Consider the following 22,359-nt stretch of genomic DNA (forward strand, 5'->3'; position numbering starts at 1 on the left):
TTCTTGGAGTCCCTGGGCCCTGTTGGCCTGGCTCTTCATCTGTGCTTTGACTTTTTTGTTAAGATTTAGTTTTTATTTATTTATGCATATAAGAACTGGGGTGTAGGCCAGAGGTGTGGAGGTTGAGAGGACTCACCAGAGACAGAGTGGGGAACAGAACAGGCACATCGACTGACATACACTGCTGAGGGGAGCAGTGGGTGAGTCAGGAGAGGTCTGCTGCGCCAGGTGGGTCAGCTCCCTGGCTGGGGATCAAACTCATGCTGTAGTGGCTGGTGATAGCTCGATATTGCTAAGTCTTTACCCCCTGAGCCAACAGGGAGGCCCTGATTTTTTTTTTTAATTCAAGTTTAATTTTTAGTCCTTGTTGGTCAAGAAGTTCACTCACTTGTCTTAATAGTGCACATCATTAAAGCAACAAAAGAGGCACCTTTACAAACTGACAGCTGTTTACTTGGTGATATAACAATTGTTAGGTTATTTCTGATAGATCACAATAGTTGACCAAAAGGTTGGACAGAGGTGAGGATAGGCTGCTTCTCTAAAGCTTCACTACCGGATTATCAGGTAACCAAGAAAGCCAGACTTGGACATTCTTAGCCCAGTGTGTATGGGTAGGCAGGGGCCAGAAGTGTGGACTTGGTGGAGTTGCCTCTCTGTTCTCATAGGTGATGCAGCCTCACCTGTGTAATGCAGGCATGATGTTCTAGGGCAGGGTGTTTGAAAGTATGGGCCTTCATAGCTTTTGTCTATAAAGTTTTATTGAGACACAGCCAGGCTATTTGCTTGTGTGTTGTTAGTTGCGGTCTATCACCCTTGTGCTCGTGCTACAGTGGTGGAATTGAATAGTTGCAGTGGTGGGATGACGCTTAAAGGCTAAACTAGTTCTGTATAGACCTTTACAGAAAGTCTGCCAATCCTTGTTGTAGAGGCTAGATTCTATGATCCTTCCCATTGGCATCAGCAGCCTCTAGTACAAGAGCATGACATGTTCAGGTTACAGGCCTCCCTGAGTCATTTTACCTTGTTGATGACACAGTGTTTTCATTAAGGTGTCATGACAACTCTGATATCCTGATGTCTTGAGAGCGCCCCTCTGTACTTCACTGTTCTGATCAGCCAACCACTCATTTCACTATTGGAAACCAATGTCTAACCTTCACTATGTTAATCTTAAGTATCTACTGTTTGACAGAGTTAGCAGAAAAACTTCTACACCAGAAATTAGCTGACCACAATTGGTGTGAGTTTTAGAATTACTGAACAAAGCCAACTGTTGGTAAACTAGTTAAATTACGATATTGCTTAAATAAATGCAGATATAAAGTCAGCTATAAGCATCTAATGCTTACCACTCCCATATACAGCAATAAAACCCAAGCCTATTTTAGATTAAAAATATAACTACAATACAAATAACCTGGAAAATACTTTTACGACCCCTGAATTGGGATGTATAATTCATAGACCGTAAAATTCACCCTTTGAGAGAGTACAATTCTGTGGTTTTTAGTGTGTTCACAGGGTTATGCATTGATGATCACTACCTAATTCCGAGACATTTTATGCCCCCCAAGCAACCAGACCCATTAGCATTAATTCTGTTTTGTGAGTTTTCTTTTCATTGTATCAAGTTCTCAAGTTTCATCCCTGTTTTGGCACTTCATTTTTAGGCTGGAAAGTACTCTGTTGTGTGGATATACCACATTTACCCGTCTGTCCATTGATGAGTGTTTGGGTTCACATCTTGGCTATTGTGAACAGTGATACATGGCTCATGAATCCTATGGATAGTGCTGCTGTGAATGTTCATGTCAACATTTGTGTATGGGCCTGTTTGCAGTTCAGTTTCTCACATACCTTGGGGTTTCATTGCTGGGTGATATGATCATTTTATTTGAGAATTTGTCTTCCAAAGCAACTGCAATGTATTATTAGAATTGCCATTTCTCCACATCCTCATTACTGTCTGTCATTTTAATTCTAGCCATCCTAATGGGTGTGAAGTGATAACTCATGATGGTTTTATTTGCATTTCCAGAGGGAAAAGAATGTTGTGCATCTTTTCATGTTTGTTGGCCATTTCTATATTTTCCTTGAAGAAATGTCTATTGAAAACAAGTACTTGATTTTTAAGTTGAGTTATTTGTCTTGTTATTGAATTCTTTATATGTTATGTATATTTTCTGTATGTGATAGCATTTATGTTTTCTCCCTTTCTATGGGTTGTCTTTTCACTTTCAGCACAAAATTTGAAGAATTTTTGTAACTTCCCTTTGTTGGTTTTGCTTTTGTTGTTATATCCAAGAAACCATTGCCTAACCCAGAGTTGTGAAGATTTCCTTTTTCCTGTAAAAGTTTAGTAGTTTTACCTCTTACAATTAGGTCCATGATTCCTTTTCAATGAAATGCTGTGAAATCACTGTCTATCTTAATTTTTTCATCTGTGGATATCCAGTTGTCCAAATATGTGCCAGAAAGACTTTAATTTTTTTTCCATTGATTTACCTTAGTGCTACCAAGCCCCCTAAGGTGAGAGTCCATTTGTCTGGTGATGAAAAGTCATTATAAAATATCCTCTGTTTCAGTTTATCTATTTTTATCTATTAGCAGAATTACTTCATCTAGTACTATTTACATGGTATAGAATTTTTCATCTTATTGAACAAATTTGTGTCTTTGAACTCTTAGAGATAGTGTTATAGTTGTTTTAATGCGTTTTTTAATCCATTTACATTTAAGGGCATTACTCAAAGGTAGGATACATGCCTGCTGTTTTGCTTTCTATCCACCTTCTGCTTTTTATTACCTTCCTTTGTATTAAAATTTTTTTAAAGTGCCATTTTAATTCTCTTTTACTCATCTGTTTTCCTACTACTTTCTTGGTGCTTACTCTGGGGATGTTAGTAAATACCTTAGCTTATAAAATCTAATTTGGCTTAATATCAATAAATATCATTTTAATATCAATAATTTGCAAAAGTTTTGTTTCTGTATAGCACCACTCTCTGCCTCCTTTGCTCTCATGGAAACATCTTTCTATGCCCAGCACAGGGTTTTTGTCTTAGTGAGGACTCTGCCTTGTGTGTAGTCGGTCAATTTCCTTTTGTTGCTTTCAAGATTCTCTTTACCTCTGACTTTTAACATCATGGCCAAGGGATATCTCAGTGTGGATCTGAGTTTGTCCTAGAAATTCACTGAGCTTCCTCCATGTTCAGATGGTTTTTCATCAGATGTGAGGAGCTGTTGGCCATTGTTAATTCAGATAGTCTTGCCCTCCATTCACCTCACCCTGGTTCCTTAATGTATGTGCTGAGATGCTTGATGATGTTCTCTAGGCTTTAATTTTAAAGTTCCTTATTCTTTCTTTTCCTCTAACTGGATCATCACGATTAATCTATTTTTAAATTGATGCTTTTTCTCCTTCCAGTTCAGATCTTGTTGACCTCTGGGGAATTTTTCTTTTGATTTATTCTATGTTTCAACTCAAATTTACCTATAATTTCTATTTATTTGGTGAGACAGTGTTCTCATGTATATACACACATATGTACAGAAACACATTACACACATATACATACATACATTTTTTCTATTAAGTCCAATATCTGGTGCTGGAATAGGATCTATTGACAGGTGTCTGTGCACACTTAGCTGTCTCTTTGCTTTCTTTTGAAAATGAAAAATTGAAACAGTAGTGTGGCAGCTGCTCATGTCAGAGTACCCCTTCCCAGGGTTTTTCATTGCCTTTTGTTACCGTTCTTGCCTTGCCTTGTTTTGTGGGTATCCTCCACCTTGTAAAGTTCGTACTACCGCATATGGCTACTGATGTGTTGGCTAATGTAGCTCAGTGGGCAGCTAATAATTGAACAGATATGTCCTTAAATGCTTTGAACCAATAGGCCTGGCAGCCTTTGCTGAGCATATGTTGGTACGTATGTACCTTCAAACTCTGCCTTGGTCTTCATGTCCTGCTTGTGGAGAGCCTCCAGGTCCGGCAAGTATGATTAGTCCTTTGATTTTCTTTTCTGAGCATCCTAACAGGTTTTATGTGAGGTCCTGTAAATTCTCTGTTTTGCAGGTTATCAAAACCTTTTATGGTTGTCATTTTCCTTAGTACTTCCTTTTATGGATTTTAGCCTCTGTTAGCTCCAAGTAGTAGTGCTTCTCCAGCAGCTGTGATATTAACTGTTTTCCACCTGTTGCTGTTTTCCATAAACATCCTGACTATTGGTCTTGTGCACTATCTGAGCCAGGCTATGTAAAGAAAAGAGTTGAGACTGCAGCTTTCATGCCATCTACCAGACAGGTCAAATAGTGACAGTTTTTTGGCTGTGGGGCATTTGGAAGCTCAAAACTGATTCTAATTCCTCCCATGGCTGCAAGGCTGCTGGTGTTCACAGTCACTGTAATTTGTGAAGCTGTGAATGTCCAAGGCTTCCGCAGAACTATACTATTATAAAGTTGCCAGAGATTCATTGTTTTTCTTGAATAAATGCTCCTTGAGTTATTTCAAGCCTTATTGAATTTTCAGAATTCTGGAAAAGCTGATTGTGAGAATTTTTGTCTCTGTTCTTATTGCTTGTGTGGATGAGTGCATAGTGAGAGCTCCTGACTTTGCCATCCTGGATGTGTTTGCAATTAATATTAACTTTGTGAACCCTCTATTGTGGGCATTTTTAAATCTGCACAAAAGAACAGTTAATACTGCTCTGTTCTTGTGCCTTTATCCTGGTTCTGTATTAACTTATCTTTGCAAATCTCTTTTCAGCTGTCTACCTATTACTACTATTTCCCCCCGAATTATTTGAAAGCATTCCCAATAATTTTACTTTTCAAATAATTTCATTTTATCTGTACATTTTTTAGGTGTAAGTAACATTATGTGAATGATGCTTTAAGTGACTGCATTGACTCATGTGACTCTGAACTGGCATCCTCGAAAACACCCCCTGCTGTGGCACCTCATCCTCCCATTTTCTCTGTGAAATTTCCAGTTTAATAGTTTGCTGTGGCTTCCTTTGGACTTCATTTGACAAGAAATGTGCCATCTTTTTTTTTTTTTTTGGTTTCCTTTCTGCTATTTTCCCCATAACTTTTCATTTCTTTTTGCTATTGACATAACCTCAAACATAAATGTAAATGCATGCTCTGAAATTCAGATTCTTCAGATTGTAAAGTTATTTTTACTTGTTAGAAATGAAAAGACCATATGACAAATTTAATATAAATTCTCAGGCCCTATACTATTGGCATCAATTAAAGCATTTAAAATAATTCTCAGTTGTTGGTAAGGGTATGTGAGCTGGTGGATGTTATGAAACGGTTCAGTCTTTCAGGAGGACCATTTTACACAAAAATAAAAATTTTGACGTATGCATTCTAAGAATGCATCCTACCCTACAAAAATTGTTTAGATCTGGAAGAGGTAATGTATACAAATGTGCTCATGAAGAGAGGTTCTGAAAATAACCTAAATGCCCATCAATAGTTGTTAAATGGAAGATGTGTAAGACACTGCTAGTGAATAAAGATAAATTGCACAACAGTATGACACCATTTAAGAAAAGTTGAGTTGCTTAACCATATTGCAAACACCAATGTTTGTGAAAAATCCAGTGTATTATGTGAAAAACATGGTGACACTTTGGCATTGTGTCATGCTCCTGCTCACCGACTAGAAGTAAAAGGAACTTGACCACGAGGGAAGCTTGTTTTTCTCTTGGCAGTGTTGCTCAGAGATAGGTAATCTAGGACTGTTGTATTGGCATCCTGATGTTGTTGGGGACCCAGGCTTCCATTTTGGCCATCCTAACTAATGATTCCCTTTCTCACGCTGATTGAAGTCATCTGCACTAGCCTTTGAGTCTTTATTGCCCTTAGGAAGAATAAGGACAGGCAGGCCAGAAGAGAGAGGACAGGCCCCTTTCCAGCCAATCAGTCCCTTTAAGCAGGCTTCCTAGAAAACCAACACACTTGTGTTTGTGTTTCATTGCCTAATAACTGGTCACATGAACACACATAGTTGTAACAAAAGGTAGAGAATGTTGGTCTTTGGTTCTGGATGGCAGTGGGTCCTGTTGAGGAGGAGGTAGTGGATATGTTGGACCAGTGCAGCCTTGTCTGTCACTGTACAAACATGCTACCACGTGCGGACACACCGTATTTCTGAAAGAATGTACAGAGCCTGTTCCAGTGGACGCCAAGGAGCAGTCGATCAGTAGTAGGGAGTGGGCAACCTTCTACCTGTATGGATAGCTGGCATCCGTCCTTCATGACCACAATTTACCTTTTTTTCTCCTTTTTTTTTTAAAAGATTTTATTTATTTATACGAGAACCGGGATACAGGCCAGATGCGCGGGGGTGGGGGGGTGGTGGTGGTGAGAGGATTCACCAGAGACAGAGCAGGGAACAGAACAGGCAGACGGATGAAATACACTGCTGAGGGGAGCAGCGGGCGAGACAGGAGAGGTCTGCTTGCCATTTGGGTTACTCAGAGGCCAGCGGGGAGCGAACCAGCACTGCAGAGGTTGTGGACAGCTTCACAGTGCGGCACTCAACTGCCTGTGCCACCAGGGAGACCCAACCACGATTTACTTTTATAACAATAAAGAAAAGCCCAGGAACAACAAAACCCCATGATTTGTTAAGAAACGTGTTAGGGTTGTACCATACGTCTTAGAGTCAATACTGTGCTGTAGTTTAATTGTTGCTATTTTTCTTCGTGGCAGCAAAATATTATAGCAACTCTTCAAGAATACATTAGGAGTGATAATTCTCCCAGAAGGAAATGGGATGGATGTGTTTGGAGATTTTTTATGACCTTGGTATTCTATGATTTTTGCATTTTTGGAGTAAGGATGGACTTGCTGTGCAAACTCAGTTCTTGGGCCCCCCACGGCAGTCATTCAACACTTGTAACTGCTGATGGGCCCTGGCTTCCCTGAGAAAAATGGCTCATGTCTAAGGGATAGCCACAGTTGGAAGTTGTGACAAAATGTAATAAAAATGTGTTTTTCATTGATCATCTAAGTATTCGTATATATATATATATATATATATATATATATATGGATTTTTTATATAGGGTGACAAACTAATCCTTGATAAGATTTTATTTACTTAAGAGGTGTTTTTGGAATTGCCACATAACAGCTTTGCTGGGAACTGTTTTCTCTCAGGTAACATGTTTTTACATTTCTAATAGATCCATCATTTGCTTGGGGCCCATGGTGAGTACAAGCTGTTACTATGATTTTCACAGTGAGGTTTTGGAAACTTAGTTCTTTATGCCGCTACCTGGTTTCTTGAAGACAAGCTACTTTTAGCCATTTGTTCAGTGGGGATTTAAATACATATATTGCTCAAGGGAATCAAAAATAACTGGGATCATCAGCTTGTTCTTCACATTGGTTGTACTTGAATAGTTATTGGTTGTACTTGAATAGTTCTTAACCTTTTTTGGGTTATCAATCCCTTTGAGAATCTGGTTAAATGTATAGACCCTTCCTAGCAAAATGAAGTATCTGCAGAAAATAATTTTGTATATGTACGTATAAGGCTTCTGGATCATTTAAACATCTCTACAGAAGGTCCTGTTCCATAGCAGCTTCTCATTTTATAGATGAAAAAAAACTTAGATCCAGAGAGATTTACTGATTTCCTTGGGTGGTGGAGCTGGCTTTCACATTTTCAAGATTTTAGCTATGGTTTAATATCTCTAAAATGGAATGTATTTTGGTCAGTGTCTTGTCCAACACTCAATACTAAAGAAACTATATCCCAGCAAAAGACCTTAATCAGTGAGAGGTATTAAAGGATTAGCAAATAGAATCAATAAAAATTCTTTCAGCTTTAAACAAAGGAACTGAGATTCCTTTCATTTTCTTCGTGCAAATTTGAGTATCCTTGTAACTTAAAAATAGGAGTCAAAGGGAGGAGAGAGAATGTTTTGTTTGCATGCGCTGAGGCTGCTCTCTTCCTGCAGGTAACATGGGACTGGAGGGAGGCTCTGCCCAGGCTGTCTCTTCAGTCTCATCATAACCCCCATTCACTCCCTGAGCATATACCTTGGCAGCTTCCCCAAGTCCATCAGGCCATTGCCTTCCTCCTTGTGTAACATCTGTGCAGAATCTCCTATCTGCTGCGGACTAGGTACCTTAAGCCACACCATCCAGGCTGTGCGGTGATGGCAGGTGTTGCAAAAACTGTGCACTTGCAGTCACACTCTCTATTTTGTGTTTTCTGTAAAATCCAAGTGCCCTGACTGCTGTTCCCTTTGTGCCTGTTGCGAGGGCTATGATTTGGTGCCCCTGATTTTCTTCTCTTCTCTTGCAGCATCTCCTGGACAGCCAGCAGCCATCTTCCATCCAGCTCTGGGTCTCCTTTGGCCGGAAGCCCATGCGAGCAGCCCAGTTTGTCACCAGACATCCTATTAATGTGAGTGGGGTCTGCTTGGGGGCGGGATGTGCTTTTGTGCCCTTGCAGAGGCCAGGGGATGGCCGTCTGTGGGGTGGGTGATATTAGAGGCTCCCTGAAGTCACTTTCCAGCTAGGTCTCGGGGGAGAGCCGCTGTGCTTCGGACATCTCGATCTGTTTTATCCGCTTTTCCCTCTTCACTGAAGTGGAGTTGAACGGGAGCCTTGATTTGCTTCAAGTGGAAAGGAGGGTTGGCAGCGAGGCTTGGAGCCAGAGTCAATGGGCTCAGTGTGCTGTGCTGGTGGAGTAGAAGTCAGTGACAACAGCGGTTATTTAGGAAGTACCTGCTCTGTTGCCCACAGATGGCTCGGTTCCCAAAGGGGGTAAGATTTAGGTCCCCCCTTTAGAAACAGATACTGAGAACTGAGCCAATAAAGAAAGCATATACAGGGCCTCCCTGGTGGCGCAGCGGTTGAGCGCTGGGTTGCGAAGCTGCCCGCAGCCTCTGCAGCACTGGTTCGATCCCTGGCTGCTCCCCGGCCACCAGAGGAGGGTCCCACATGGCGCGCAGACCTCTCCTGCCGCCCGCTGCTCCCCTCAGCAGTGTACTTCGGTCCTTCTGCCTGCTCTGCTCCCCGCTCTGGCTCTGCTGAATTCTCTCACCCTCCCGCGCTTCTGACTGTACCCAGTGCATGTATAAATAAATAAAAATAAATCTTAATATACAGCTGATCCTTGAATAATATGGATTTGAACTAAACGGGTCCACTTCGATGTGCGTTTTCTTGTAGACAGACAATGTAACCGAATTGGTCAATACAGTCCGGTACTGTGAGTTTGTTTTTTCTTCCTTATGATTTTTCTTCACATTTCTTTTCTCTGTGCTTACTTATTGTAAGACTACAGCGTGGAATATGTACAACATACAGCACAGGTGTTAATCGATGGTTTAGGTTATTGGTAAGGCTTGCAGTCAGCAGCAGGCTATTACTAAAGGTTTGGGGGAGATGTCTCTAGACATCTAGACATCTAGATGTCTCTAGATGTTTTAGATGACTCTAAGGGGGTTGGTGCCCGTCACCTCTGTGCTGAGCCGTGCAGTCCATGTAGAGGATCTATAGGGTGGAAATCCATACGAAAGGTTCATCTGTACTGGGGGTCACCTGAGAAGTGACTACAAGGAGGATGTGGCGTTCGATAACCTTGACATTAGCATTTGGTGTGGGGGAGGCTGGTAGCTCTGAGTAGGGGGTGAAGAGAACACTCGTGTTAGGATTTTGCTTTATATGCATTCTGCTGCCTTTTAATCATGAGAAAGAAATAAAAGGAAAGGAAATGCCCATTAACCTATATTGTACCTTTTACCAGTGATAGATCTCATGGGGAAAAAGAGGGAGACATAATTAACTAAAAGGAGGTTTTTAGGTCATTTATGGAGTTCAGTGTCTCTTCTTTCGTTCCCAACTTGCCAGTTGGGAACCTCTTCTTGTACACGGCAGCCTCAGGTTCTCTAAAGGTAATTCACTCAGGCTTTTTTGCCAAGACTGGGGAGTTTTCTGTGGCCACTAAGTCTGTGTTCATGGCTGGGCACTTGGAAATCGTTGCTGTACTGTGCATAGGGGAAGCCACTGAGTGTATATTTGTGACCCCTTTTTTGATCTTTGTTTCAAAGGAATATTACATCGCGGATGCCTCTGAAGACCAGGTGTTTGTGTGTGTCAGCCACAGTAACAACCGCACCAACCTGTACATCTCAGAGGCAGAGGGGCTGAAGTTCTCCCTGTCTCTGGAAAATGTGCTCTATTACAGCCCAGGCGGGGCTGGCAGCGACACGCTGGTGAGGTAAGGGGACCACGTGTCCCTCCCCACTGTCTTTCATCTGCACGACCCCTGACCTCTAGCTGGGACTCACCTGGAGGAGTTTTCAGAAACCCTGGTGCCCAACTCACTTTACCCAGAGGTTATAATTTAGCTGGTTGGTGTGACCTGGGTGTGAGAATCTTAAGAAAGCACTGCAGGTGACTGTGAAACCAAGGTGAGCGTGGTGGCTCTGGGTGACAGGGTCATAAGCCACTGTGTTAACCATTCTCTTGGGGTCCTGTCATTGAGGTACCTGTTTCTGAGCCTGTGGTGAAGAGCAGTTGGAGGAAAAGCAAGTCAGTAGAGCTGGCCTATGTGGCTGTGGGGCCTGGCAGCAGAGAGGCTCGGATTAATTCATATCACAACTCCTGCCCTTCTGGAGGATGGCAGCATGGTCTGTTGGTGTCATTGGAAAGACACCAGTGGCACTGACCCTGTATCACTGAATCACATGCTGGGAGTGGTTTTGCAGGCTCAGTGAGGGGTGGAGTTGGGAGTTTCAGAGACATTAACCCCATGATTCCCCGGGTGGCATTGTGCTCCATCAGGACTGAGTCCTGTGATTCTCATTGGTCTTGTCACAGCCAGGTGGTTGTCAGGTGACTTGGGTCATCTCTGCTCTCTGAAAGCGCCCTGTGGTGTAGCTGACTGACTGGTCTGCAGTGGGGTCTGGCTCTCAGGCTCTGGCTTCAGTGAGAGGGCTGCCATTGCTGTCTGCTGTGTCTCCTCATTCTGCCACTTCATTCAGTCATCAGGTCTTTCAACAAGAAGGCTCTCCCTCCGTGCTAGATGGTATTCTGGGCACAGTAGTGAAACAGTGCATGCAGAAATGAAAACTCAGAACAAGGTCCCTGGAACCTGCTTTAGTTATGGAAAGGCAGAATATAAACAAATATGTAATCTGCCTGGTAATATGAGCACTGAGCAGAACAATAAAGCAAGATAAGAGGATTAAGAGGGTATTATTTTATACAGACTGGGCATAGAAGGCTGCTTCCTGGGGGGGGGGGGCATTTGGGTAGGTGCCTGGATTACAAGAGGGAAGAGCCTGGGGAAGAGCACCTCAGGCAGCGGGACCAGCATGGACAGTAGCTCTGTGGTGGGACTTGGTTGGTTTCTTTTAGGAGCAATGAGAAGCCCAGATACATGGCATAGAAACACGGGCTGCTTGTCCTTCAATGTGCTCTAAAGTGTCATGAGCCATTCCCGCTGCGATTAACCTCTGGGATCCTGGTGGTCAGCAGCAGCTAGCCCCTTGGGCTGGGCCTGTGGACTTTTGGAAAAAAAAAAAAAAGCCGTTACTGGGCCTCCCCTGGTGGTGCAGCAGTTGAGCGCTGGGCTGCGAAGCTGCCCGCAGCCTCTGCAGCGCCGGTTTAATCCCCGGCCACCAGCAAGGGCCCCACATGGTGCGCGGACCTCTCCTGCCGCTCCTGCTGTTCCCCTCAGCAGTGTACTTCTGTCCTTCTGCCTGTTCTGCTCCCCACTCTGGCTCTGGTGAATTCTCTCACCCTCCCGTGCTTCTGACTGTACCCAGGGCTTGTATAAATAAATAAATAAATAAATAAATAAATAAATAAATAAATAAATCTTTTTTTTTTTAAAAAAAGCTATTGCTTCAAAGTTAGCAACTTAGTGACGTTCAGTACATTCACAATGCTGTGTAACCACCTTTATCTTACTCCAGAATATTTTCATTGTCCCCCAAAAGAAAGCTCTTTCCCATTAAGCGCTTTCTTCCTACCAACCTCTCCTCCCAGCCCCTGGCAACCACCAGTCTGTTTTTTGTTTCTGTGGATTAACCTTTTCTGGATATTGTGGACACGTGGATCCGTCCCCTAAAATGTGACCTCTGTGTCTGCCTCCTTTCATTTTGCAGAATGCTTTTCAGGTTTATCCACATGTAGTTTGTGTCATTTCTTTTTATGGGTAAGTGATATTGTTCTCACTGCTTTTATAGTTAAAATCATGAGCCATTATCCCTTGGGCCTTTTGCTGACTGTTTAAAGATACTTTTTTTTTCACCTTGGAGAGCCTCTGAGAATAGGATGGATAAGTAATCAGCTTGTCAGAGGTTTCCTGGTCTCCACGTTGGTCAGATATTCAGGGTGAATGTCTCCTGGTTGGGCAGAGCAGGAGCAAGAAGCTGCAGAGAGTGTCCCCAGGAAATAGTAACTACAGTTAAGTGACTAAGGGCCACCTTAGATAGATGGTCCTTCATGTAGTTGGACCTGAGTTCACAATTTAGTTAGAACATTGAAAGTAGATTTGCTTCAAGATTCTTACACCAACATCCTGTTCAGCTGCCTTATTTTTTTTCTTCAGACTTTATCCCAGGACTGGAGATGTTGAGATGTGCTCAGGGCAGTGACCTGTTGTCATCTGCCTCTCCATCTCAGCGAGCTGAAGGTGGATAAGGGTGAATTAGCAGATTACGTGATAAAGCTGGTTAAAAAAAATGACAACGACAAAACTGTGGTCTTTGAAGCGAGCTTTTCTTTGAGCTCGGTAGGAAGGCCTGGTGCCAAGGAACTGCTTCTAGTTTACTTAGAGGACAAGGAAAGAATTCTTAATAGGCAATGACCCTGGCATTGGTGGGATGTGCCAAGTGGGAATCTGGTGGAGAGCCATGTGCTGAGGAACAAAGGTGCTGATAAGAAGTCACAAGTGTCCGCATCCTGAGGAGGACTCAGCTTGACATATCAGGGGACTGAGGGAGACCCGGTGGTTGCCTGGCAAGCCCTGGCCCAGGGCACTTAGGGAAGGAGGGGAGAGTGGCACAAGGCCAGGGAGAGAAAGTGGGAGAAGGTAAACTCGGAGCACTCAGGGTAAGGTGAGTTCTCACAGGGCCTGTCAAGGTGGGCTGGGTCTGAAGACAGAGGGGCATCCGAAGTACAGGAGGGCAGGCTTCTGTATGGAATTAAAAGATAAAACTCCACTAGAATGATGTGAGGGGAAAAAGTAGGGTTTGTCTAAATGAGAGAAATTCGGACCCCCTGGATATATGAAAGAAGCTAGCACACACCTGAGGACGGCTGACTCCATGATGGAATCAAAAGCAGCAGAGCTGAAGTAAATAGGAAGCAGAGCTAATGCATATTGGGTTCATATTTAAGGAAGCAGCTGAAAAATTAACTAAAATAGACCCAAGGAAAAACCACATATCAGAATATTAGCTCTCAACTCTGATACTTTATGGAGATCTGCTCAGTCTCTCAGTGTCTCACTGCTTATATTCCTTCTGCTTTCTAGCTGGAGCATGGGCCTTTCTGAGGTGGCAGAGCCAGCACCCAGCTCCAGATTTGTGTGGTGGATAATGGAAAAAAAGCAGTGTTTTGCTTTTTAATGAAGCCCAGTGGCACATAAGTCCCTTAATATTTTAAAAGCCATGTGTGAACCATGATTATCACTCCTCAGAGATCTGTTACATTTGCAGCTTGTGTGCCATTCTGGGGCAAAACTGCTTTCTGGTATCATACAGCATCCTGATAGAGCAGAGAGGGCCTGGCCGGCCTTGGTCTCTGCTCTACTGTTAACAAACATATCCTTATGCTTTCTAGATGCATCCTCACTGTAGACACTGCTTCTTAGGGAAGGGATTCTCTGCTTCTGTCAGAAACCTGGTGTGGGCTTGGTTAATTGGTTGTAAGTGCCTGGTAGCACTAGCTCCCTACAGACTGGGTGGAAGCGTCAGACCTCGCTCTATTATTAGTGTCTGCATGTCAGGATTATTGTTTCCAGTTTATCAAGGCTCCCTGCTGGATTTGGGGCCAATTGGGATGATAGAGAATCTTTCATCCACTGTCTTGTATTGTATTGTTGACTCTGAGCCCCCTGTGAGCCATTAGCCATCAGATAAGCATCTTGGCCCTCAACATTAAAAAACAGTCACTTAAAGAGAGAACACACTCTTTAGCCATCAAAAGGAATGAAGTACGGAGACATGCTCTGAGATGGAGCATTATGCTAAGTGAAGGTCATTGGCCACAAAGTGTGGGATCCCATTTACGAAATACCCAGAATAGGCAAATCTATAGAGACAGAAAACTGATGACTTGTTGCCAGCATTGGAAGTGGGGGTGACTGCCACAGGGCACGGGATCATGACACTTTTCTGGAATTAGATGGGTGTGATGCTTGCATAACATTGTGAATGTATTTGTTGCCACTGAATTATGTACTTTTAAAAGGTTGCATTTTATGTTACTTCCAATAAAAACATACCAAGAAATCAGGTTCACAATGGTTTTTCTCTCATAGGTATTTTGCAAATGAACCATTCGCTGACTTCCATCGCGTGGAAGGGTTGCAAGGGGTCTACATTGCTACTCTGATTAATGGTTCCATGAATGAGGAGAACATGAGATCAGTCATCACCTTTGACAAAGGGGGAACCTGGGAATTTCTTCAGGCCCCAGCCTTCACGGGATATGGAGAAAAAATCAATTGTGAGGTATAGATGCCTTAATCTCATTTAGGTCTTCAATACAAATTTATCTGTTGGTCTACATGTGCGGTCCCCAAACTGCACCAGGGCACCGTGGGGGTACCTTGGTCTATTTTAAGCTTTTCAGGGAAACACTGTGATACTTGACATCTGTTGGTCACCATGAGAGTTGCTAGCTTGAGGTAGGTCACAGCTTCAACCGTAGATTGGGCTCTGTTTCCTCTGATGACATCATATGAGACTGGATTTTTAGCAGTTGATGTGCTAAAAGGCAGGTGAGAAAATCAGGGTGGAATATGAAATGATGGTGGTGTCCAATAAAATCCCAAAGTTTGAGGGCCTCCCCTGGTGGCGCAGGCAGTTAAGCGCCGCTCTATGAGGCTGTCCACAGCCTCTGCAGCGTTGGTTCCATCCCGGCCAGCCGGTGAGGGTCCCATATGGCGTGGCAGACCTCTCCTGTCTCGCTCGCTGCTCCCCTCAGCAGTGTATTTCGTCAGTCTGCCTGTTCTGTTCCCCGCTCTGTCTGCTAAATCCTCTCACCCTCCCATGCATCTGGCTTGTACCCCGGTTCTTGTATAAAATAAATAAATCTTAAAAAAAAATACTCCTTAAAAAAAAAAATCCCAAAGTTTGAGAAGTTGTGCAGTGCCTGATAGGTGCACCATCCCATTGTTAATTGTGGCTACTTAAGAATAAAATTAAAATTTTGTTTCTTTATACTTGATATGTGTGCTATATCAAATTGTTACTAAGTCATTAGGATATATTTATATTTATTAAATTGATCTTAAGTATATTAAAAACAAATGTTAGTATTCTGGCTGGAGGCTGTACTAAAAAATTACTGAGACACCAGTTGTGCTGTGAACCTAGAAAGTTTGGGACTCTCTCCACAAGTTGTTATTTCTGTGGAATTTCTTTTAAAATCCCTCTCAATAGAATTTAGGACTCTGATTTTCCTTCTTTGGCCTCATCTGGAAATCTTAGTAGTGATCTGTATTACTTGGTTCCACTGGATGTTCCCAAATCTTAGTAGCTCAGTCTTTTCCCTCTGGATTAGCCCTGGATTGTGATCCTTGGCATTATGTGATTCCCCACACTCCCACTTTTCTTTTACTTGAGCCTTTTAGAATGTGTAGCAGCACTAATTTTTGGAGAAACAGTAGCCGTTTGGACAATCACCTGGTCTTTTGAGTTTTATTTTTCTGGAGTTAAATGTTGGCTCTTCTGTATGCTGAGCCCGTAGCTCTTGGGGAAATCCTTTAGGAGACTCTTGCCCCTGTATCGTCCCTATTTGGCAACCATTTTCCACTCACCAGAAGTCTAACTTTGGAAAGAGGAAAGATATAAGCTGATAGAAACAGATCTCCAGGTGCTTCTCCTTTACTCGGCAGTGTCTCCTAGATCTCAGGAGGTCTGAGACCACTGTGATACTTAACCTGTTGGTCAGATGTCAACTTGACAAGGGGGTCTGAGCCCTCGCCAGAGAGAACTAAAGTCTCCTGTGGTGCCTCTGTGAGTTCACTGCAGCACCCAAGACCCTTGGTGCACAGTTTGGGGATGTAAAGGTATTGTTAAAATGCAGCTGCTTATTTATGAACTGTAGAACAATTAAATGACTTTGTTTCTATTTTATGCTGAAAGAGAAGGTTGGCATATAATTTCTTTGTGGGCCAACCTGATTTGCTCAGGTTTTTATTTATTGCTGTGATGCTAGCAAGATAGGGTTCCTTTGGTTATAAAAAATATCTCGAGCATGTCGTAGTCTTTGCTGTACCAGAAACACACACACGTTTACCCTGCTTAGAATGGTGGACAAGACTAAATAACATTTGATGATCACTTGGTGGAGAAGCTTGGCTCCAACCATGTAGCAAAAGGCCTTTTCTCACCTAACTGTTAAAATCTGAACATAAAAGAGATGGAGGCCAGTTGGCATAGCTTGAAGTCTTGTGGTGCACACTGCAGACTTTGTGCTTTGTGTAAATGCAGGCCACATAAAAAAATTAATGTGAATCCTTATGGTGTTTATAACACACATATTGTACATCTGGGAGCTTATCAGTGAGACTTTATAACTTCTGATTCTTGGTTTTTTGGCAGAATTGCTTAAATTGTATTTGAAATCCATCTCCACTGACTTAGAAAATATAGACCATGAAATCACTTCATTTCTCTGGTTCTGAGCCACATGAGAGACTCTAGATAATATGGAGAGGAAGTTTTCTTATCTACTTGAGTTGGCACTGACTTCTAGTTGCTGTTCTCTGAGAATCTCAGAAGGATTTTTTAGCAGTGTTTTTCTCTTTTCTTCAATGAGAGGAATTGGTGTGGCTCAGATGATCTTGACCACCCCCAGGAACGGTGGGATGGTGACTCTAGTTTCCTGTGGACCAGGTTTATTTTCCCTTTATCTCACTGCAGTGGCCTCACACAGGCCTCAGGGTCTAGAGGGTGATCTAGGCATCATCTCCCTGTCTCCCTGTCCTGCTGACTGTGCCTGTGTCTTTTCTAAAGCTCTCCCAAGGCTGTTCCCTCCACCTGGCCCAGCGGCTTAGCCAGCTGCTCAACCTGCAGCTGCGGAGAATGCCCATCCTGTCCAAGGAGTCAGCTCCCGGTCTGATCATTGCCACTGGTAAGTTGACTTTGCCTGCTTTCACTTTCGGGTTAAATCATTTGATTAACCAGTGACCCACACCATCTCCTGCAGTAACTACTGTTCATGACTTTGAGACATTCTAGGTCGTTAGACACCATCAGAATTTCTAGTTGGGCCAAGTGATTATCTGGCATCTTCTTGAAATTAAAAGTAATTATTCCTTTTGCATTTTAGGTTCAGTGGGAAAGAACTTGGCGAGCAAGACGAACGTCTACATTTCTAGCAGTGCCGGAGCCAGGTGGCGAGAGGTGATGGCCCTCCTTTGATGCTGTTTTTTTGACCACATGACAGCTCAGGGACACACGGCCCATGTGGTGGCCAGCAAGCCTAGAAGTGCTATGAAATAGAAAACCTGGAGCCACACAGGGGGCTTTGCTGCCCCTTCGCCTTATAATGTGGACTTGTGATGTTGCCAAAAATGTTACTTTGAATCAAAAACAGATTTTTGCTACTGTGAATTTGACCGAGATGCTCCCAAGCTAAGTTCCGGAAGGACAAGGCAATGTCTGTTCTCCTTTTCTTCCCCTAGGGCCTAGCCTGTCTGGCAGGGAGTGGGTGCTGATTTGCTGAATCATCAGCAAAAGACCATGTAGTGCTAGTGGTTTCAGGTCTGAAATTGGTTATTTGATGTAGTATTTAAGTGAGATGAGGCCCGTCCTCACTGCACTATGCTGTGCAGGTGCTCTCATCTCTTTTCTTTGCTGTGGAAGGAGCTTGTTTTGCCTAAAGGTTGTTTTACTACTTTGTATTCTTAGACATTGATCAGACTGATACTGAGGATGGGGCTGGTTTTCTGATCCTGAAATGCTAATTCAGCCTTGGACACAAGAGAATTCCTAAGCTTATTTAAAAAAAAAAAAATACATTTTTTATCAGCTTCCCAGGACTTTCTAAGGCCAAGAGAAGCAAAATTGTCCTATTCTGTCGGGGTTGCTTTCAGTGCTGCCCCCTGTGAATGTGAAGCGGACAGCGTAGACCACCCCACAGAATTGATTGAGCTTCTGGTGTAGGCTGAGCTTGATGTGGGGAGGGATGTGGAGTTCCCAGAAGAGTGAGCAGATAGTTCCCATCCTCATGGTGCTTCTCAAGGGAGGTGTAATATGTTTACCTTCCTGAATCGACAACACTGGATTGGCTTTTTGCAATTTACAGAAACTTATCCCCTAACTTATTTGTGGTAGGGCTTCCCAGCCTTCCAGCTAGAGATTGTGTGTACGTGCACATGTGTGTATGTGCAGGTGTGTGTGTGTGTATGCATGCATTAAGGACATACAGTATGGTAGAAGAACGTGAGTGTGTATTCTGATGAAGGAGGTGATTAAGTCCAGAGTAGCAAGGAAAGTGACCATTGGGGACTTTTGGGCACCTTTATCCTGCTTCTGTGGGAGATGAAGCCCAACATTCCTTGGAGCCGACATTCCTTTTGAAATTGGGTGTTCCCTCGCCTGTGGATGGGCTTGTGGTTTGTACCTTGTGATGTTGGTGTAATCTGGAATTTAACACATGCAAGTGATTTCCTATGGGTCAAAAACAGGGTCGTGTTCCTCCTGCGGTGAAGTGGGATGGGCTGGCCGATGCCCTCGCCTCCTGCCAGACATGCTTCACGCCTGCCAGGAAGTGGCCACTGCACAGGGGACCTTGATTTTGGAAACAGCAGAGAGCTAACTAGGGATGGAAAGATCAAGACTATATCTATGTCCTAGTCCCCTGGGCAGGCTGCACTTGAGAGGGGTGACCTGGAGCTTGTGAAGGCAATGGATGGGGAAGGGGGTGAGGGAGGGTGGTATGTAGGGGACAGAATGCTGCCCAGAAAGTGGGTGACTCTAATTCTTGCACCCCATTTTACTCCCCACTTACTGCTAATTAGTTGTGCAAATTCTCCCCATGCCCACAGTTCCTTTTTTGTTTTTTCTTTAACAATTTCATTGTGAATAGGAAAGTATACTTTACCTTAAAGGGTACAATTTGATCAGAATTGCTCTCCATCATTACACTATCACCAACATCACAGTTAAGGCAGCAGATAATTTGTATCAACCTGCAAAATATCTATGTACCCCTTAAGAGAAGAACTACCCCTTCTCTAAAACCTCATCCTGGTCAGATTATTAACATTTTTCTAGAATTTTATTGGATGTTTTTCTACTAGCCTCTTCTGACCCATCAAGGCCCAGGGAAGACTCAGTCTCAAGACCTGGTCTCATTCTTTAGGGGTGTCATCATAGATGCTTCTGTCCTCCTGGAGTTGGGGTGTACCGCCCTCTCAGCATGTAGATACATTCACTAACCTGGAAACTCTGAGAACCCTGCAGTTAGGGGTTGGTTTTAATGGAGCCTTCATCACATAGACATTATTCGTTCAGTCTCCAGTCCTGTCCTCTCTCCCCAGAAGACAGGGTTGGGGCTAAAAGAATCAATGTTTCTAATCATGCCTGGTTTTCTGGGTACCCAGCCCATAGGAACCCACAAGAGTTGCTTCATTAGAACAAGAGCTGCTCCTGTCGGCTATGAATTCCAAGGGAGAGGTAGGAGTGCTGGTGAGGGACAGAGGTCAGAGATCAAACATTAGGATAAAGCGTATTCCTATCCCTCTTAGCACTTCCGGAATTGTTAAGTTTTAGAAGCTTGGGTCAGGAGCCTGGTATAAAGGCCAAAGTACATATTTCTTCTTCCATCACACAGCTCATATAGAATGGGGAACATGGTGTATGATGTAATTTTTGAATATTTAACCTTGAATTTCTATGCTAAGCCCTATTTAGTCATAATGTATTGATATTATCCTTTTCATAGGTTAGATTTGATTTGCTACAGTTCAGTTGATAATTTTTACATTATTCATGAGAGATACTATAATTGTAATTTTTTGAAAAATGTCAAGTGTTGGCTAGGCTGGTGTCCAAGAACGTGGTGCGTGATGGCGCCTCTTTTGTTTTCTGACAAAGTTATGTAAGGTCGGTGTTTATTTTTTTTTTTAAAGTTTATCATTAAACTACCTGGGCCCGGACTTTTCTTTTTGGCGATATCTATATCCTTTGACTTGAAATTCTGCCACTTTAGTATGAATGCTGGTTTCTCCACTTGGGGAAGAAAATGAGGCTATAACTTTCTTGCCCACCCCAGGGTTATGTTGGGTTGATGGGATAGTAGATGTGAATGCGCTTTGGAAATGAAAGGAGTATATTCAGGTGCTTGGCATTGCTGCTGCTGTGTATATGCACATGTGTGCATGTATGTATGTGTGCGTGCTCGCGTGCCATGGACACGTGGTGTGTGTGGTGTCTGGCCAGCCACCCACATGGCAGCAGTATCAGCCCTGGCCTTCTTCCTCAGGCACTTCCTGGACCTCACTACTACACCTGGGGAGACCATGGGGGCATCATCATGGCCATCGCCCAGGGCACGGAGACCAACGAGCTGAAGTAAGTGTCTCTGATGAAGCTTTTTCTTTAACCTTCTACTGTTTTCCCAGGAATTTAAGTCTGTGCATGTAAGTGTATTGCCTCTTGGCCATATTTTGTGACCTTGGGACACAGCTTAAATTTTCTTTGGCTCTAAAATGGGAGGTAAGATCTGATACCCCTTCCTATCTCAAAGGGGTCCCATAAAGAATAAAGGAAATGACTTTATTGGTTTGAAGAAGTACGACTCTGTAGAAATATAAATTAATAATGACCATTTAACTAAAGACTAACTTACCTCTCTTGCATTGTGCTTGACACATATTCAAATGTACCCACAGAATAAGTAATAATATGATAATGATAAATATTTGTAAATAATTAGTACACCAGTAGTAATATAAGAATGTGTGTAACTTGGTGGCCATTTGACTTGCTGTGATCCATTTGGTTGTGGGGTTTTTATAGATACATCTGGAAGGGACTTTGGGGGCTAATTGCTTCATTTACACTTGAGAAAAATGGAGGTTTTGTAAGGGAAAGTCACTTTCCCTAGATCTCTCCATTTGTTGGTGACAGATAAGACTAGCACTCAGATCTTTAGATTATGTTCAGTGTCTTTTGTAATAGTGCTTTCTAAAGCACAAATGTCAAGAGTTGGTGCCCCTGTGGTGGCCTAGGGGTTTAGTCTCAGCACTATCACCCTGGCTCAAGTTCGATCCCCAGTCAGGGAGTTAACCCACATATGGTGCAGCAGACCTCTCCTTTCTCACACGCTGCTCCCCTTAGCAGTGTATTTCAATAAATCCTCCTGTTCTGCTCCCCACTCTGTTTCTGGTGAATCCTCTTACCATCCTGTACCTTTGGCCTACACCCTAGTTCTTCTATGCCAAAAAAAAAATGCCAAAAGTTTGTAATTTTTGCCTCCTTTCATCCCGATTTCATGAGAACCAGCCCTTGGATTCCTTTTGTCCAAATTATTGAACAGTTAATGCTAGGTCAAAGAGGACTGGTCCGTCCTTGTGCCTGAATTTGAACTGAACCTGCGAACTGGATTACTGAAGGAGATGGTCAGGGATTCTGTCATCATCGTTTAGTGCAGGGAAAAAAGCCTTCTTTGCCACTGTGCCTCTTGAAAACAGGGCCAGCAGCAAGAGAGAGGTGGGTGGTTGGGAAGAGATCTGAGCAGCTGGGCTCCCCTGTGGTTAAGCTGACACATGCCAAACAGCTCATCCTCAAAGCAGCAGAGAGCAGGGAAGTACTGATGTTTGGCCTTCCACCTGGCTGTTCTCTGGTCTGGGTGGCAGCACCAGCTGCTGCTCTAGAGACAAAAGTCGAAGAGGCCTGTGTGTAAGTGGAACTTACAGAAGGTCCCCGCATTCAGATAGGTGTTTGCTCTGATGACAAAGAGCACAGTGCTTCCCACATTTATGCACTATTTATTATATTTACTATACTATAAATTATATATGACAAATTACATTTTATTTTATAATTGATATATAATATCAATTATAACTTATACATTTTATATACAATAGAAATATAATTTTATAATATATAAACATTGCATTTA

At 43.0% G+C, this 22,359-nt stretch overlaps 1 protein-coding gene across 1 annotated transcript in view; it reads left to right on the forward strand.

Moving 5' to 3' along the window:
* SORL1 (sortilin related receptor 1) overlaps positions 1-22,359 on the forward strand; it is a gene marked incomplete at both ends in the record, with an annotated part of 141,068 nt that overhangs the window by 41,230 nt on the left and 77,479 nt on the right. Inside the window, 6 exons of the mRNA XM_084251265.1 lie at positions 8,339-8,440; positions 10,092-10,261; positions 14,537-14,729; positions 17,241-17,358; positions 17,557-17,630; positions 20,716-20,804. Coding sequence (XP_084107391.1) covers positions 8,339-8,440; positions 10,092-10,261; positions 14,537-14,729; positions 17,241-17,358; positions 17,557-17,630; positions 20,716-20,804 — 746 coding nt within the window. The remainder of the gene's footprint in view (positions 1-8,338; positions 8,441-10,091; positions 10,262-14,536; positions 14,730-17,240; positions 17,359-17,556; positions 17,631-20,715; positions 20,805-22,359) is intronic.

The sequence above is a fragment of the Talpa europaea genome (assembly GCF_964194135.1).
Source record: "Talpa europaea genome assembly, chromosome: 12".
NCBI lineage: Eukaryota > Metazoa > Chordata > Mammalia > Eulipotyphla > Talpidae > Talpa > Talpa europaea.